Genomic DNA, 18,078 nt, shown 5'->3' on the forward strand with positions numbered 1-18,078 from the left:
TTGTTATTTTTTTTTAATTTAATTTCTGTCAGAGTCCGAACTGGCCTCGCTTCTAGCTTTGGAGGTAGTTTGGGGATAAAATCTTAGGGAAGGATATCAATGTGTTTTAGGATATCTCGACAATTTTTTGTGAAAATCTATTCTCAGCTTCATCCTACTTTCCTTCAGCGAAACTAAATAAAATTTAACTAATAATTCAAAATAAGGAGTTTCCAGGCCACGAAAAATAATTACAAGATAATATTTCTGGTTTTTCTTATATATTTTTTTTAGTACAAAATCGAATACGGATACTGTCCTTTCTGTTCAGTCTGTAAATGAGATAACCACTGTATCCTTATTTTCAGGTAGAAATAGCAATGGTGTCAGTGATTAAAAAATGACTTCCTCGAGTAGAAGGAGTAATGGTGGAGTTAAATTAAGACTAACAAGTAAGTTAATGTTTCACCACCCTTAGTTTGTTTCTAAACTGGAAATTCAAGGTCATAAAATCAAACACACAGAGTCTGTCAATGAAGGGCTGCAACAGGGTCAGCTGACCCGGGTCGCAAGTGGGGGGGTGCCCAATTAGATCAAATTTTCGATTTGATTTGGCTTTAGTTTTTTTTATATTTGAGTCGGATAGGGTGCCGTAATTAAATTTTTCTGGGTGCCTAGTAAAAGCTCTGCAAACACAAGATCTGTTTTACAGTATCTAGTTTAAGGGTCTTCTTTCATATATTTATTTTTATAGAAAACATTGTATATGAATGATATAGTAGTTATATTAGGCTCCTTGTTTATCTCTTTCTGGATAGCATGGTCACTTTTCTGACAATTCACCCCACTACTCTGATGACCCCATACATAGCCCTAATAATTTATTTTTCTTCTGTTTCAATGTCGTGATTCGTCAACTTCTTCGCTAAAATGGTTTTCTGCATTCTTGGCTTGATGAAATCCAGTTTCGCCCGAGTAATTCTTACAATATTGAATAAAAGTATTATTCGAAATTATAAAAAAAAATATGAATAACAGCAGAAGGAAACATGATAATCTGTATATAAGAAAACTGTCAGATTATTACAAAGTAAGGATTTGTTTTTGTTTAATTCTTTATATATCCTAGGGCTATATTTGGCACCGACAGAGCGGGGGGGGGGGGTGTATTTTCAGAAAAGCGACCATGATATTTTTTAAGGGCGTAAAATATGGAATCTAATGATACCGTTTTTATTCATTTAATTCTTTTCTGTTCTGATCTCTTCAGAGCATGGATTTAACAAAAATTAAAAGCTAATTGTTAAATTGATTTTTGAATATATTCCGGGGCCGCATCTAGGATTCTTGCTCTGGAGAGGGGGGTACCAGAAAAAGACTAGGGACTATCGAGGTTTCTGTGTCCAAAAATTTCTTCGTATTCATTTTGTTTTTTTGTATGAATTGGACAAAAATTTACTGTCGAAGCTAAGCTCAGATATTCAATTCATTATCCCAATTTGGACCAATATTGAATCGACTGACAAAAAGGCCATATTCTAGCTTAAAAAGTCCTAATGTCAACTGAATTTGAAAATAAAGTAACTTTATTGTTGATTACAAATTGAATTGTTGAATCTACATTTGATCGAATCTAAATTTAATTGGGAGGGGGTCAAACCAGGTAATCCTTTCCTTGGATATGGCCGTGCTGTTAAACTACAAAAATGCAAAGCAGGGCTCATTTTAATCAATTTAAATTTCAGCTTTACTCTTTTAATATAGGCTTAGCGTGAAAGTCCTAAAAGCGGGCATATTCTTTGTTTAAATTATTTTTAGTGATCATAAATAACTAGAGCTAAGCTAGTATGCACAATATACGCTAGTTAAAAAAAAGTAATGATACCCATATTTTCTTTTTTAGAAAATCTGGTTTAGCCCATTTTAAATCAAAACGAAAAATGTCAAACGAAAATTCGAATTGTATTTTCAATTACGTTCTTAAAATAAAACTTAATGATTCTGGTGGGTAACATTAGATGGCATTGTTAGTTCTTTGGTGTTTTTTTTCTTAGAGACAAACTTGATTTGGCTATTTGGCATAAACTTTGGATACGAAAATGACAATGAAAAGGGAAGGATTACAAATTAGATCGATATTTAAAAAGTAAAAAACTATATCCGTGTGTTTGTTGGTACAATGAAAAAATGTAGAGAAGGAAAAACGAGGTTAATTCCACCCATTGAAAAATTGGAGAATATTTTTCAGATACTTCAGTTTAAACCTCCACTAAACCGTCCTCGGTGCAAAAAAAGAAAATAATGAGTAGAAATACACATAAAACTCCTCAGGATAAAATAAAAATAAACTGAATTAAAAAGACTCTCAAAGCAATGGTGAAAGGTCATCTAGATAAAAGCATCAGCCACTGAAAGCATTTGAAAACACGATAAACTATTTTATAGAAAGCTTTGTTATCATTTTGTTATGCTTAGCCAGTGTAGTCTTAGAAATTATTCGTATATGTTGATAATTTTGTCCATAATATCCAAAAAATTTACCCGCAATATTTTTATGACTCACTTCTATAGCAAACATGTCAATTTATGTCCATGTACCGAGTTACTTAGGATTTATTATTCCGAAAACTAGCCACAATTTACGTACAGATAAGTAAAAATTAAAATCTTCTGCAATTCTATTAAAGATCAAAAGACTTGCAAAAAGCATTTGGCAAGAGAATAATCTAATTATCATGTTTATCTGTAGCATTTAGAGTAATATCCAACCAATTAGGACGATAATGATTTTTTGATGAATTGCGCAATTTACCGTATTTTTTTAAGATCAATTGGTTATGATAAAGAAGGAAAAATTGGGCTGAAATTGATTGCGTAAGTACTAAGTAATAATGCAATAATATTCTGCAAAGATAACTAGCTAATCATAACCAGTAAGGTTAATAACAGCAAAAGAAATGGTAGATATTTCAGACTGGTCTTCGTGGTAGAGGAAGGGGAACATCCTTCCTATACGGAATAAATTCTGCTCATTTTTGGGTTTAATGTTACTCTTTATTTTCATAAGGATAAAGGATACGGCATTAGACTTTACAGTCTGTACCGGCGGTGCTGATCTCCGTTTCTTGGCCCTTCAGCCAGGAAGTGCAATGGGGGGCTGGGGGCCAGCCATCCTGTGCTTTCGGACACCCGTCCTGTTTACCTTCCCCATATTTCTCCAGGTACCCATTTAGAGCTGGGTTGACTCTGGCTAAGCTTACAGAGTCACGCCACTGACCCCCGTCCCAAACTGAAGAATTGGGTACACCGGGATTCAAACCCGCATCCTCTCAGACAAGGGATCCCGAATCCAGCGCACCAACCCATTCGGCCAGGGCGGCTATTTTATTTTCATAGACCAGAAATATTCACAGAAATCAAGATGGATTAAATATTGATTTCACATTTTTGATATGTTTAAAAAATTTTTAAACCCCCACCCCCCGAAAAAATACCCCAACCCCCAAACAAAAGTCCTGGATACAGCCTTGGGGATCATGTATCAATTTCTACCTTCATCCTACCCTCGTCTCTCCCTTAGGACTGATTCTGTATATGAAGGCTCAATTTTGTATCTGAAGGTTCACTGAGAGCTGGGATGTTGTGGTGTTAAAATGCACCCTTTTGGGGTGTTTCCTTCCCTAACTACAAAACAATCATAATAACCCATTGTGGAGACTTAAGCCCTTATATGCAAATGTTTGGAATTGTAAAACAACACAGAATTCTCCTAAGACAGTGAATTTTGTTTAGACCTTACAAATTTTTTGGCTAGTCCAGGACGAAAAAGCTATAGGTTGTCTCTTTTTATGTATATATAACTGAAAACTTAAGTCTCTTACCAAAAATTGGCAAAAATAAGTTATATGGTATTGTTGACATTCTTAATCATTTCTTTCCTTGTATTTCAGTACTCTGTGCGAAGAATTTGGCAAAGAAAGATTTGTTTCGTAAGTAATGTTCCTTGTTTAAAATTAATTTATATCAGAAAAGGATTTTTTTCTTCTTTTAGGCACCTTAATTCTGATATACCTGTAGTATTTGCATGTGTGATTGGCTTAAACAGAATTCAGGAAATATTCTTTTCTGAATCATCCACTCAAGGTGCTTTAGCACGCTATGTATACACACATTTGGGGACATTGGAAATCCTGCTTCCCAAATGTGAGTCCAAAGGACCTCCTTCTACCCCTGAAAATGCACTTTTACAATGCAATCGTCACGTAAAAAGGTATTCTCGAATTTCAACCTCCCCCTCCCTCCCTGGAAAAAAATGTCTTACAATCCTTCTGATCGTGTTTTTCAGAACACACTATCTTTCATTTTGTCAATTTAAAAACCCAATGAATTCTTACTTAAGCAGCCCGTTGAGATTTAAAAACAATTTCAAACATTAAAGGATTGACATTAAAAGAGTTTCATTAATATTCATTAATAATTCATTAATATTTCTCATGCTTGTGCGTGTCTATAAAAATAATTGGAATAACAAGTTTTAGGCTGTATAAAATATTTAAGTTTTAGGCTATTATATATATATATATATATATATAATAGATATATACATTCAATCTGTGAATTTATATCAAATATCAGTGGGTTTTCTAGTGAATGTTTGTGTTCTGTTCGTATTAGCAGTGGATTTTTTGCTTCATGTGTGGCAGGAAAGGATGAGACAGGAGCAAAGACTGGAACAAAAATATTTAGTGGACTTGTAGCTAAAAAAATATCTCAAATAATTTTATGTACTGTGTATCAAACCAAAATCGAAAAACTTTGCTATTAGTTTTACAGTATAAAGTATTAGAAAGAAAGAGAAAAAATAATTATTGATGGGGGATTCTGACAAATCCTAGTTTCTTTTTTCCTTGGTAAGGTATAATATATGTCGTTTTGTTTTTGGTCATGACCAGGGCCGTATCCAGGATTTTTTCGGTTGGGGGGGGGGGGTGGTTCACAAAAAAAAAAACTCAAAAAATGTATATAAAATTTGTTTATTTCCATTTTCTTATGTTTTTACGAGTGAGACAAACATTCGGGAGGGAAGGGGGGGTTCAAATCCCCTAGTACCCCTGTATACGGCCTTGGCCATGACAATAGGTCATTTTAGATAAAAGGGGCTTTTGTTTCGTCTATTAGATATTCGCTGGGCCCCATTTAAGCTTACAAAAATTTATATCACAATGTCATATAAAGCTTACCACTTGTTGTGGAATTAACTGGTTTGGTAAAAAAAGAATTACAGAAACCTTAAAATTTGGAAACTTTGTGACATGTTATGGCTTCTGTGCAATGCTGTCTTAATTAGTTCGAAGGCTCCTAATTTATATTGTATTGGTGTCTCTAACCTTCTCTTTCTTAAGCTTCAACTTGTTTCAAAGGCAAATCCAAAATAGACACTACTGTTTGAAATTAAATAAAAAAAAAAAAATTATTTTAGCTGAAAGTAAGGAGCGACATTAAAACTTAAAACGAACAGAAATTACTCCGTATATGAAAGGGGCTTTTCCCCTCCGCAATCCCTCGCTCTTTACGCTAAAGCTTTTAATTGTTTTAAAAAGTAGAATTGTGGCAAAGAGTCAAACTTTAGCGTAAAGAGCGAGGGATTGCGGAGGGGACAACCCATTTCATATACGGAATAATTTCTGTTCGTTTTAAATTTTAATGTCGCTCCTTACTTTCAGTTAAAAAAACTAGTTTTTTTTATTTAATTTCTGAACGTTTTTGAATTAATGCATGTTTGATTTTGGCTCTCCAAATATATGTCCAAAATATTGGCTCTCCAAATATATCCAATATCCAAAATATGCTGCAACACTTACACCGTATATTGATTGCTTGGACCGTGTAGATTTACTGTCTACCGTATTTCTATAGTAACGTCAATAAACGGCCTACTAATGGGCATGTTGTGCACACCCAAGATTGGGCACTAAATTAGGGTCACTTTGAAGCATAAATCCCACGTTTCGATACTTTCAAATTGCTGTATAACTGTCAAAAATGGTTTGCTAAGATGATCTGAGAAGGAGGATCAGCAAGGCAATGATGTTCAAAAACATATTGGCCCTACTGATGTACTATACTGCCCTACTGATTCTCTATTTGACACTGGCTTGGCGAGTCTACGGACAGTTAGCAAACGGAGTGAGTTTATAGGACGTCAAAGTCCTTTATCATTCCAAGTTGTGATTTAAGGTAGGCAAGTTCTCACGGATGACTCCCTCTATCTGGGTGGGGGCTCTTATCTCACTCGAGGTCAGTTCAAAAAAAGCGATTAACAGAAAAGAAGAGTATTCGTGCATCAGTCCAATATTAAATATTCTAATCCTGCAAGTGTTGTATTGAATTGAGTTGAATTTATTTATAACCCGTTATACTGCACATGGAAAACGGAGTATAATGTGAATAAAAGAAAAGAGGAAAAAGAAAATGACCTAAAAGACTAAACAAAACTTCATCTGACTTAAAAATAATTAAAACATACAAAAGCAAAAGCAAAACATTCATTGTATCAAAATAGCGCTCCGTGGTTGCTGACCAATTCTACTATTATAAACTTCTATGCCTTTTCTGATAGAAGCATTCGGTTCTATGATGCCGTATTTTTTAATGACCCAGGAGCTGCTTGACCATGGTGGAAGGGCAAGCAGGTATTTTGCATATCGGAAATAGATTCGCCGAAGCTCCTTCGTCTCAGCTATCGTAAATGTACGCCAAACAGGTGCGAGGTATAAGACATTGGGGAGTGTAGAAGCATTGTAAAGTTTAGCTAGAAGTTTGCGGTTGAGTCGAAGTTTGTTTGCTACACAGCTTCCGTATGCAGTTGCTGTTCGACGCTGAAAATGAAGGATCAAGAGCCTTCTAGCTGCTTTAAGAGTGTCACCGATAGGAAGCCCTAAATATTTCATTTGTGATTTTGGGGAAACTGACGCGCCGTCGAGATTCACAGTAAATCCTGCCCGAATTTCACCCCAATTGAACAGAACCACGTCCGATTTTTCTCTATTGAATTTAAGGTTAATCTTATTACATTTTTCCTTTAAATAGCAAAATTTCTTTCGAACGACTGTACTGTTCGACTGGGGTTAAAAATATCATCTGCATAAGCGACACATCGATCCCTTTTAAAATACACGAAGGAACTGCGATGGATTGGGCGTTAAGGATACATTTATTGAAGGCAACTGGAGAGGTAAGGGTACCTTGTCTGACACCTCGATGGGCTGGAATAACGAAATGTGTTATGGTCCCATCAGGTAGCCTGATTACAACAGCAAGATGGTTATACATATCATACAAAGCACGAATGGCAGGCGTGTCAACTCACGTTTATATTTTTGATTAAGTATCTTATAAACGATGTGTTTAGACACGTACGCTATTAGACACTGTTTTTGCCATTTTGAAGGAAGGGGAAGTATTCAGGCCAGGATTTACGCCTAGGCCCAGAAGGCCCGGGCCTAAGAGAGCAAAAAAAAAACAGCAATTTTTTTATTAACAAATACTGGACTGATGTGATTTGTTGTTAAAGTGCAAGGTGAACTTTGCTGCTGTACTTCTCATTCACGGAAAAGTGATTTAAAAAGAAACACACAGAAATGCCATAGCCGCTTATAAACTGTCAGATGTCTTCCAAGAATCGCAACAGAGAGCTCGGCATCACCTTGCATTACTTTGGAGTCATCGCTCACCAGTTGCCTTCGGTCCAAAACTTTCATTATCTCCGTATTTTCGAGGATCTCCCCTTAAATCTCGGTGTCTCCCCCTAAAAATTGCTTGGGCCTAGGGGCACCCGAGATTTAAATCTGGTCGTGGTAGGATTCTTAAAATTTGTTCAGTATGCTAATGGTTTTCGTATTCCCGTAGAAGACGCCTTCGTAGGCTATACGTAGGCCTTCGTGTAAATTTGGGGAAGGAGAGGGTAATTTTCTCTTCTTTATATCTCCTTTTTGCAGGCTTGGCTGTAATATTTACAACAGTACATAGAACCTCAAATTATAGCCTGTTCAAACCTTTCAATTTATTTGTAGTCCATTTCTCTTCTTTAGACAAAAGCACTACCATATTTCAGCATAATGCTCAGACTCTGAGGTAACTGGTCTACACTTTCAGAAATTTTGTTGATGGGCTGTTTCAGACTTTTTCTTCTCTCTCGATGCCAGATTTGGCTATTTTGAGGCCTAAAGTGTTGGTTTTCTGGTAAAAATACGACACTTGGCTTTGAAACAATCTCTTTACTCAAACAGTTCGTGGTAACGAACTGTAGTAAGGAGTGACCCGGCTCAATAGTAACCGAAACTCCAAAAAATGGAATTTTGGTACCAATAGTTACACCAAAAGAATCACATTTTAATGCTGATTTTAAATGTATAAGTTTCTTCAAGTTTAGTTTTACCCATCAAAAGTTACGAGCCTGAGAAAATTTGCCTTACTTTAGAAAACAGGAGTAAACACCCCCTAAAAGTCATATAATCTTAACCAAAATCACACCATCAGATTCAGCGTATCAAAGAACCCTAATGTAGAAGTTTCAAGCTCCTATCTACAAAAATGTGGAATTTTGTATTTTCTGCCGGAAGACAGATTACAGATGCGTGTTTATTTATTTTTTTTTTCTTTTCCCCAGGGGTTATGATATCAACCAAGTGGTCCTAGAATTTTGCAAGAGGACTCATTCTAACAGAAATGAAAAGCTCTAGTGCCCTTTTTAAGTGACCAAAAAAATTGGAGGGCATCTAGGCCTCCTCCCATGCTCATTTATTTCCCAAAATCAACAGATCAAAATTTTGAGATAGCCATTTTGTTCAGCATAGTCAAAAACCAAAATAACTATGTCTTTGGGGATGACTTACTCCCCCACAATCCCTGGGAAGTTTCAAGCTCCTGGGAAGTTTCAAGCCTAGAAGTTTCAAGCTCCTATCTACAAAAATGTGGAATTTTGTATTTTCTGCCGGAAGACAGATCACAGATGCGTGTTTATTTTTTTTTTCCGAGGGCTCATTCTAACGGAAATTAAAAGTTCTAGTGCTTCTTTTAAGTGACCAAAAAAATTGGAGGGCATCTAGGCCCCCTCCCACGCTCATTTTCCCCCAAAGTCACCGGATCAAAATTCTGCGATAGCTATTTTATTCACTATAATCGAAAACCTAATAACTATGACTTTGCGGACGACTTACTCCCCCACAGTCCCCATGGGAGGAGCTGCAAGTTACAAACTTAGACAAGTGTTTACATATAGTAATGGTTATTGGGAAGTGTACGGACATTTTCAGGGGGATGTTTTTGGTGTTTTTTTTTGGGGGGGGGGGAGTTGAGGGGGGTTACGTGGGAGGATCTTTCCATCATGGAATTTGTAATGGGGGAAGAGAATTTCAATGAAGGAGGGGGCAGGATTTTCTAGCATTATTTAAAAAAACAATGAAATAGTAATTATGAAAAGTTTTTTTCAACTGAAAGGAAGGAGCAGCATTAAAACTAAAAACGAACAGAAATTATTACGCATGTGAGGGGTTCACCTCCTCGTAATACCTCGCTCTTTACGCTACGGTATTTTTAGTAATTTCAACTATTTATTCTACGGCATTTATGATTCAGGAGCCATTCTTAAGGAATTGGGACAAAATATAAGCTTTAGTGTAAAGAACAAGGAATTGACGAGGGGGTGAACCCCTTCATATACGTAATAAAACCATATGAATATAGAAGTTCGTTACGTAAGTTAATTCGTAAGCTACGGTACATTTTTTACTAATAAAAACGTCCGTAAAAAATCAAAAGTTCTAGTTGCCTTTTTAAGTAATCAAAAAATTGGGGGGGGCAACTATGCCTCCTCCCCCGCTCCTTTTCTTCTCAAAATCTTCGAATTAAAACTATGAGAAAGCCATTTAGCCAAAAAAAAGAATTAATATGCAAATTTCGTTTTAATTATTTATGTGCGGAGAGCCAAAATCCAAACATGCATTAATTCAAAAACAATCAGAAATTAAATAAAAAAACAAGTTTTTTTAACTGAAAGTAAGGAGCGACATTAAAACTTAAAACGAACAGAAATTACTCCGTGTATGAAAGGGGCTGTTCCCTTCTCAACGCCCCGCTCTTTACGCTAAGGTTTTTTAGTGTTTAATAAAATAGGATTGAGCGAAAGAGTCAAACTTTAGCGTAAATAGCGGGGCGTTGAGACACGGAGTAATTTCTGTTCGTTTTAAGTTTTAATGTCGCTCCTTACTTTCAGTTAAAAAAAACTAGTTTTTTTTTATTTAATTAAGGGAAAGAGTCGAACTTTAGCGTAAAGAGCGGGGCGTTGGGGAGGAAAAGCCCCTTTCATATACGGAGTAATTTCTGTTCGTTTTAAGTTTTAGTGTAGCTCCTTACTTTCAGTTAAAAAACTTGTTTTTTTATTTAATTGCATAATAAGGCACTAAATGGTTTTTGTTTTCCAGTGCATCACTCCACTACCAATGGTCTTTGTCCATTGGTTTGCTACGATTATCCATGGGAGAGGGGGGGGGGGCTAAAGCAAATATGATCATGTAATAAGATACAGATTTAATTAAGAGGTATATATCAAACCAATAACCAAAGACCATTGGTTGTGGGGTAGTGCACTGGAACACAAAAACCAACGATGAAGTATCTTTGAGGTATTGGGGAGACCTACGAAGCTACAAGTGTGATTTCTGTCAAATTTAAAAAGCGCATTATTTACCAAATAAGGATTTATTTATCATTAGGGAGGATTTATCATTAGGATTTTATTATGGTATTATCAATACCTCACAAATTATTATTAAACCGCATTTGAAAGTTCAGATACTCAATGGTTTTTGTGTTCCAGTGCACCACTTCACTACCAATGGTCTTTGGCCATTGGTTTTATGTTATAAGACACAGATTTAACTGAGAGGTGAGGCTAAAATTTGGATGTAGGGCTTTCTGGCCTGGTCAATTAAATGGTGAGATTTTTATTGATAGTTTATCATATCTTTGAAGAGTTTGTTCTATTTTCAAAAATTCCTAATGTAAACTTCTTGTCTTAGGCTTAGCCACGATAAAAGTGGTACGCTTGGAAGGAGAGCAAAAACTAAACTTTAATGTGTATGTGATGTCCCTCACTTTCCCAATTTAAAATTTAACTTAGTATGGGATGTAGTTAGCTCTTTGCTAGGTGTTAACCCGGATATTGCAACCATACCTGTTTTGACAGTTTTAAGTTGCGATGGGCAAAACCAAAGAATATTATCTAATATGTGCAAATTCGTTTAATGTTCAATGAATCCTCTAGCAAATACTCTTATCTTTTTACGGGTCTATTTTTCCTCGATATTGGAAGATAAAAACTGCTATTTAATCTTAATTTTGTTTTACCTAGTTTTCTTTTTACTGTTTAAACATAAGGAAATTGTAAGTTATTATTCTACTGCTTTCTGTTGTTCATGCCTACATATAGTAAGGGGAAATTCTTCCTCCAAAAGTTTTTCTTCTTCTTCCTTTTATCTTGCCCAAGAAAAAGCCCTGGAATACTTAAACCCCAGAATATTGTAAATTAAATAAAAACATAACTTTGGTTTGTGCAATTGCTAAAAAAAAGAAATCCCTTAGTTAGATCCTCACCCTCTGAATTAAAATCCATGGCGCAGTCCAAAGCGGTTCTACGTGCATGCTTTTTTAAGCTAATGAAAAGTACAGTGTGTTAGTGTGCTGGTCGAGAGAGACTTGTTTGATTATTGAGACTAGATTGTTAGATTATTAATATACAATTCATTAAAACATTAAGAACTACTAAAACTGGCACACTGATGAACACTGTTTTAATCCCATTCTGTTCAAATCTTTTGTTTTGGATATCTTCCGATGAATCGCCAAGGATTGAGATTTGGTGGAAAATTTAAGAAGAATAAAGGATTTTAGATGATGGCTTGAAGCAGACAGAAATGAATTTTTTTTCCAAAATGAGTCAAGTTAACTAAACATAGCCAAACAAATTGTAAAACTTACTCATTGAAGTGTAAAATAAAAAAATTCAGCTGGTTTAGTGTTCAGTATGTAATCGACAAAGAAAACATGTCTAAAAAAATATATATACGGAAATATTTTGGAGTTTCCGAAATAACGTTTCACCTTGTTATTTTTTGCCGACCTTCTTTGTCTTTTTGTAAGTGCTGCAAGCGGTAATGATAGATGTTTTTGCCCTGCTGTTTTGTAAAAGAGAAAGATAATGTACAAAAAAAAAAAAAAAAAAAAAAAACAGAAGAATACCCAAAAGTCAAAACATCGAGTATATCCGACGTGCACTCTATTCCCTTATTTGGTTAATAACAAGGATCTGCCCCAAGAAAAAAAAACTTTGTCTCGTTACGCTTGCTTTGTACATTTAGGGACACTGACTTTAAATCAGAAAGGGAAAAGTTTTCTTCATTTTAGTGAATTTTTTTCAAATATTTAATTTTTTTGAAAATTTTTCACACGCAACTTTGTGTTCACAATATAGAAAATGTAATCACATCTTTTCTAACCCTTTTTCTCTATAAGAACTTAAACTGGGCATTCCATATTTGTTTTTGTTTTTTTAATCGTCTAAGAACTGTGTGCACTTAGAAAAATCCATCCACATTGTCGAAGTTTTTTTTTTAGTTTTCAATTTTTGTCCTTGTACTTTCTGTTCCTTTTGTTAGCTAACGACACTGATCAACCAAAAAAAAAATCGTGTTTTTCTTAACACTTGGTTTGTATATTAAGGACGCTGAATCTAACTCAGAAAGGGGAAGATTTGACTGTTTCTGCATTTTAGTATTTTTTTCAAAAGTTGTTGAAGGAAAAAAGTTTTGAGGAAGATTTCCAAACTTAGCCTTTTATTTAGAATAAAGGAAAATATAATTAATTTTTTTCTAGACTTTTTATTTCTGTAAGAACTAAAAACTGGTCGTTCTCCGTGTATTATTTTCTCAATGATTATCTAAGAGCCGTCAACTCTTGAAAAAATGTAACTCCAGTGTCAAAGTTTGGATCAAATTTTGCTCAAAACTTCTTAACAATAACTAATTTTTGTTTATTTGTCTTTGTTCAAAACGTCTTATTCGTTTTTTTTTTCATAATAAGTTACATCTAATCCAAATCAGCAAAGAAAAACATTGATTGTTTTTAGATCTTAGTATAGAAAATTTCCAAGTCTTATTTATTTATAAAGTTTACCAAATATAACTTTTCAACCTGAATAAAGAAATTTTATCTATAAAAATAAGCGAAATTTTTAATATTCCGTTTTTAAAATCCTGTATCAAAAATCGTTTAAGAACTGTTGGCTCTTGAAGAAAAAATGTAATTACATTGCCGAAGGCAAAATGAAAAGTTTCTCCCGTCTTTTTAACAATTACTGCTTTATTTGGTTTTAATCCAAAACGTCTGAATTTTGTAAAAGCAAACCCCAAACGGTTTCAATTCTCAAAAAGACTGTATGATTGTTTTTTCGATTTCTATAAAAAGTTGTCGATTTAATAAAATTTTATATGGTACAGTCGATAAATGTCGATATGTGATGCATGTTCATATGATACAGTTAATTAGAAAGCTATGTTTTAGGATTGCCGGACCCTTTTGCGCGTGTGAGTGTTGATGGCTCAGGACAAACCTACAGTACTCATAGTGTGAAGTCAACATTAGACCCAAAATGGAACCAACATTTTGATCTGTTCATTGGCAAAGGGGATTGTTTGACTATTAGCGTTTGGAATCATAGAAAAGTTATGAAGAAAGAAGGCTCCGGTTTTTTAGGATGTGTTCGACTTCTCTCAAGCTCGATCCAAAGACTGAAAGATACAGGATGTAAGAATCCATTAAAACATTATAGTTGGATACAAGTCCTTAACGAAGATTTGAAATACATTATTAATTTGATATAGGAATCGGCTGTAAGCCGTCTAACTCAAAAAAGGATAATCAGTTTTAATTATATTTTAACTGGTGAGGCTGGGCCCCAAGGATAGATTGTTTTGTGGGCCCCATATCGATTATATTTTCCTTAGTTTTGCAAATTTGCTAATTAATTGTTCCTCTATATTTATTATAACTCGTTTTTGACATATTTTAGGGTTTCACTGGAAAAACTCTCGTGAAAAGACTAGCCATTTGAATACAACATTTGGATCAGAAAAAAGCACAGGTTTAAAAGATCTTTCCCTAATCCCTGTAGGTTAGAATTCATGACATATGGCAAATGACTATGACATATTGACTTTTATGGCGTATGACATGTAAAAATAATATTTTTTTGACATATGCGACTATATTGACTTTTAATGAAAAACTCTACACTTTTAAACAATTCGAATTCTTAGTCGGACTTTGGCCTATCCCAAGGGTTTTTTCTGTGCAATATTTGCCTCTTTGTTATGACCTGGAACTTGAGAAATTTCACCAATCTTCAAAATAACTTCACTGATATTGTGACATTCAGTAATGTAAAAAATATTATTCTGAAAGAGTATGCTGAGATATTTCAACTGTCATTTTGGCGATAAGGTAAGCTTTAGCCCTGTTAGAGGGTCAGTAATTCAATTTCTTTCGGCCAAGGGAGGAGTCATGAAAACGCATCCCTTAATTTGGGACATGCAGTGGCGTTCGTTAGAGGAGGGGGCAGGAGATGGCATGTGCTCCCTATATTTATTTTGCCCCCCCCCCCTATCCTTGCCCTTAGATTTCGAGAATATCTTTGTTTGTGGTATTTTCATTGACAAACACCTCTTGGTATTTTTCCTCTTCTCCTTAGATTTTGAAAAGCACATTCTCGTCCTATCTAAATTTTCGTGAATTAACGCCGCTGACAAAATAAGGATATTTTGGGGGAAAATATAGAAGTCCAAAAATCTTCGAGAGGGCGGTCCTCGAAAAAGACTATCAGAGGATTTTTGCGCTCCATCGCTCGGTACTATTGGCAGTATGGGCTTTCATGCCTCCTTTGTATATGCATAGGTGTTCTGAAGCCCGATTTAATATTCAATTGAAAAATAAATGTAAAAGACAAAATAATGTCTATAATTACTTTGTAGGTCTCATGGATAGTCAAAGTCTCGCTTTGTGGGCTGTTTGCTGCTATCATTCGCTCACAATGATCTGTGGTTCCGTCTTTACAAAAATACCTCGCTTTGCTCTTCTGAGGCTTGGACCTTTGGTCCTAACAGATGGCCCTTCATTTGATTGGCACTTTTGCCCTTTGCACATGAAGGCCTCGTTTCTCTTGGTTTTCCTTAGGCTTAAAGGTGTTCTGAAGTAAAACTTTTAATGTAATTAAAGAATCTCTCATCATGAAAGTTAGCAAAACTTACCAATTTTTCGTTTTTGTTTTTTTTTTTTTTTTTCTGTTTTGTCAAAACTTACTGGTTTTTACGAAGTGTTTTTTTTTCTAATCTTTTCTTTTTCTCCAGCTGATTCTCTTTATGGCTGTAAAGTGGTTTGTGCGTTTGTGTAATAAATGTTGTGCTGCTGTTTGGTCAAAAAAATCTTCCAAGCGTAAAACTACCACAAATCACTATCAATAAATACTTGAAACTGAAAACGAAGAGATATTAAGACTAGGTCAATAAAAAACAAACAAGAATTCACTTAAAAAACTTTTTCTACGTAAACAAGTTTTTCAAAGAAGAATAAAGAGCTTCATTAAGCCACAAATAAGCAGATATAAAGTAAAAAACAAATTCCAAGCTTGAACCTACTACGAATCGCTATCAATAAATAGATGAAACCCAAAACGAACAGAAATTACAATAAATAACTCAAAACGTTTGAGTCAAGCTCAAAACGAGCGAAATTAACTTGCGTAGGGCCGATAACCCCATGCCTTCTCATGATCAGAACATGATTTGCGCTTTACTGAAAAAAAAAAACACAAAAAAACAAATGACTGTGTATTGTCAGTTTAATTGACATATATTCATATCTATTCCTTAAAGGCATAATTTTTTATTTATGAAAACGAAAAAAGTGGAAACCATTTTACACGTATTTTGTGTTTCGTATTTTTTCTGTTCGTTTTGGGTTTCATGTATTATTGACACTGATTTGTAGTAATTTTACGCTTGGAAGATATTTTTACTTCATTTCTGCTTATTTTTGGCTTAATGGAAATACTGCCGGGGAATCTGGCCTTCTCCATGGAAAATTTTCCTTCACGACGAAAAATTCCTCCATGGAAATATTATCGTGGACAACTCCCGGCCCCACCAGAAATATTTCCCTCTGTAAAATGTATGTATACTCCCCTGTAACCAATACTATGTGTAAACAATGGGCAAAGTTTATAGCTTACAGGATTTCCCCCGGGGACTGGGGGGGGGGGTCAAGTCTTCCTGAAAGGCAGTTATTGGATCTTTTAACTATGCTGAACAAAATGGGTGTTTCAAAATTTTGATCTGGTGACTTTGGGGAAAAAGCTGTACGGGAGGGGGGCTAGCTGCCCTCAAATATATTTGGTCACTTAAAAAGGACACTAGGATCACTAGTTTGATACGATCACCCCCTGAAAAAAGAAAAAAAAATATGGAGACCCAGACGTAATTTTTCGTCTGGCAAAAATGTAAAATTCCACATTTTCGTATATAGGTGGTTAAAACCTAAGGAATAGATCTCTCTGATACACTAAATCATATTTTGTGAATATCATTAAATGAATTGACGTTTTGGGGTTCCCCCTCCCTTTTTTCAAAAATTGGCCAAATTTTCTCAGGCTCGTGTCTTTTGTTGGGTAATATTAAACTTGATGAATTTTATATATTTTGAATAAAGCAACTCTCTTGATGTATCTATTTTTTATCAAGACTGTTTCTTAGTTTTGGTTACAATCGTTCTGCATCGCTCCATACTTTTAGTTTGTTACCATGAACAGTGTGAAAGATTTCCGAGATAGGGTAGAATTCAAATGGTCATTATTATGTCTGTTGATCTTAAAAGTCTGTTGACAATGACGATTTCATTCTAGAATTTCCCACCAAATCATATGATTTGGCGAATTGCTTAAAAAAATGAATCTATTTCAACATTGGTATTGACTGAACGGCAATTGAAAAGGGGAAAAGACACGTAACAAGACAAATCGGCTGGAGCTATGTTCACTTACTAGAATTTGGATTAAAAAAAGAAAATGTTATGCTGAATAGAGTCTATTACTGTTTTTGCCTTTAGTTATGTACTTTCAGTTAATCAAAATTTGTTGCAGACCAAAGACTGGAGTTGACGAAAGCTGGTGCAGATGACAGTGAAGCTGTTAGAGGAACCATAGTTGTTAGTCTTCTGTCACGTGACGCACAACCTGCTAATTCTTTAGCTATTGCAGATCCTCTAGGAAACTTAAGTTTAACGAATCAAAATCATTCTGAGCCTGTGAACGAAGATCAGACTGCTTCCAGTCCCACTTCTCCATCCCGATCTGAGGATGGTAGCAGCCGGAGCAGTTCAAGTCGAAGAAGAGTTCGACGTGGCTCCACAGTTGGCGTTGCCGCGGGGGTTTCTGTCTCAGCTGAAATACAACTGAGTCGGGATAAGAGAAGCCAAAGCACAAGGTAGCAGCTCTTTTTTTCTAATATGGTAGATACAAACCTAAGAGGAGACATGTCAGTGATGATTTAGCTAAATATAAACTGCTGCTTTTTATTGCCTAACTTAATCCCAATATCTGAAAAATAAAATCGTAGTTTTTGCCTCAACCTTCAGTTTTCTCCATGATTTTTAAAATTAGAGTGGTTAAAACTCAAAGAAAGATTAAATCTAGTCTTTTGGGAAAGTCTGCCTAATTCAACTGTTTGTACCAAAGTTTAAAATATAATTGGATTTGGTGTAACATTCACAACTTTTTTTTTTACACGAAAAATGTAGGATGTTGAATGTGTGCTGTATCTAAGCCTTTAGTAATTATAATATTTTAAAACACCCCAATATAATTCCGTAAATGGAAAGCTGATTTGTATTTGTGATTCAATCTAAATATAAAATGTAAGAACATCTGGCTAATGAAGAATAAACTAATTATAATCTAACACATGTGAATTGATCTAAAGATGCATGCAATTTAAG

At 35.0% G+C, this 18,078-nt stretch overlaps 1 protein-coding gene across 2 annotated transcripts in view; it reads left to right on the forward strand.

The window, feature by feature from the left end:
* The window catches only part of LOC136025943 (E3 ubiquitin-protein ligase SMURF2-like), a 74,252-nt gene that overhangs the window by 30,027 nt on the left and 26,147 nt on the right, over positions 1–18,078 (forward strand). For both annotated transcript variants that reach the window (XR_010617181.1, XM_065702038.1), the window contains exons 2-5: positions 348–431; positions 3,930–3,968; positions 13,597–13,839; positions 17,225–17,567. Coding sequence is in view for 1 of the 2 variants with exons in the window: in XM_065702038.1 (XP_065558110.1) it covers positions 380–431; positions 3,930–3,968; positions 13,597–13,839; positions 17,225–17,567 (677 nt within the window). In the remaining variant the exon portion in view is untranslated. The remainder of the gene's footprint in view (positions 1–347; positions 432–3,929; positions 3,969–13,596; positions 13,840–17,224; positions 17,568–18,078) is intronic.

This window comes from Artemia franciscana, chromosome 4 (assembly GCF_032884065.1).
Source record: "Artemia franciscana chromosome 4, ASM3288406v1, whole genome shotgun sequence".
In the NCBI taxonomy this organism is placed as follows: domain Eukaryota; kingdom Metazoa; phylum Arthropoda; class Branchiopoda; order Anostraca; family Artemiidae; genus Artemia; species Artemia franciscana.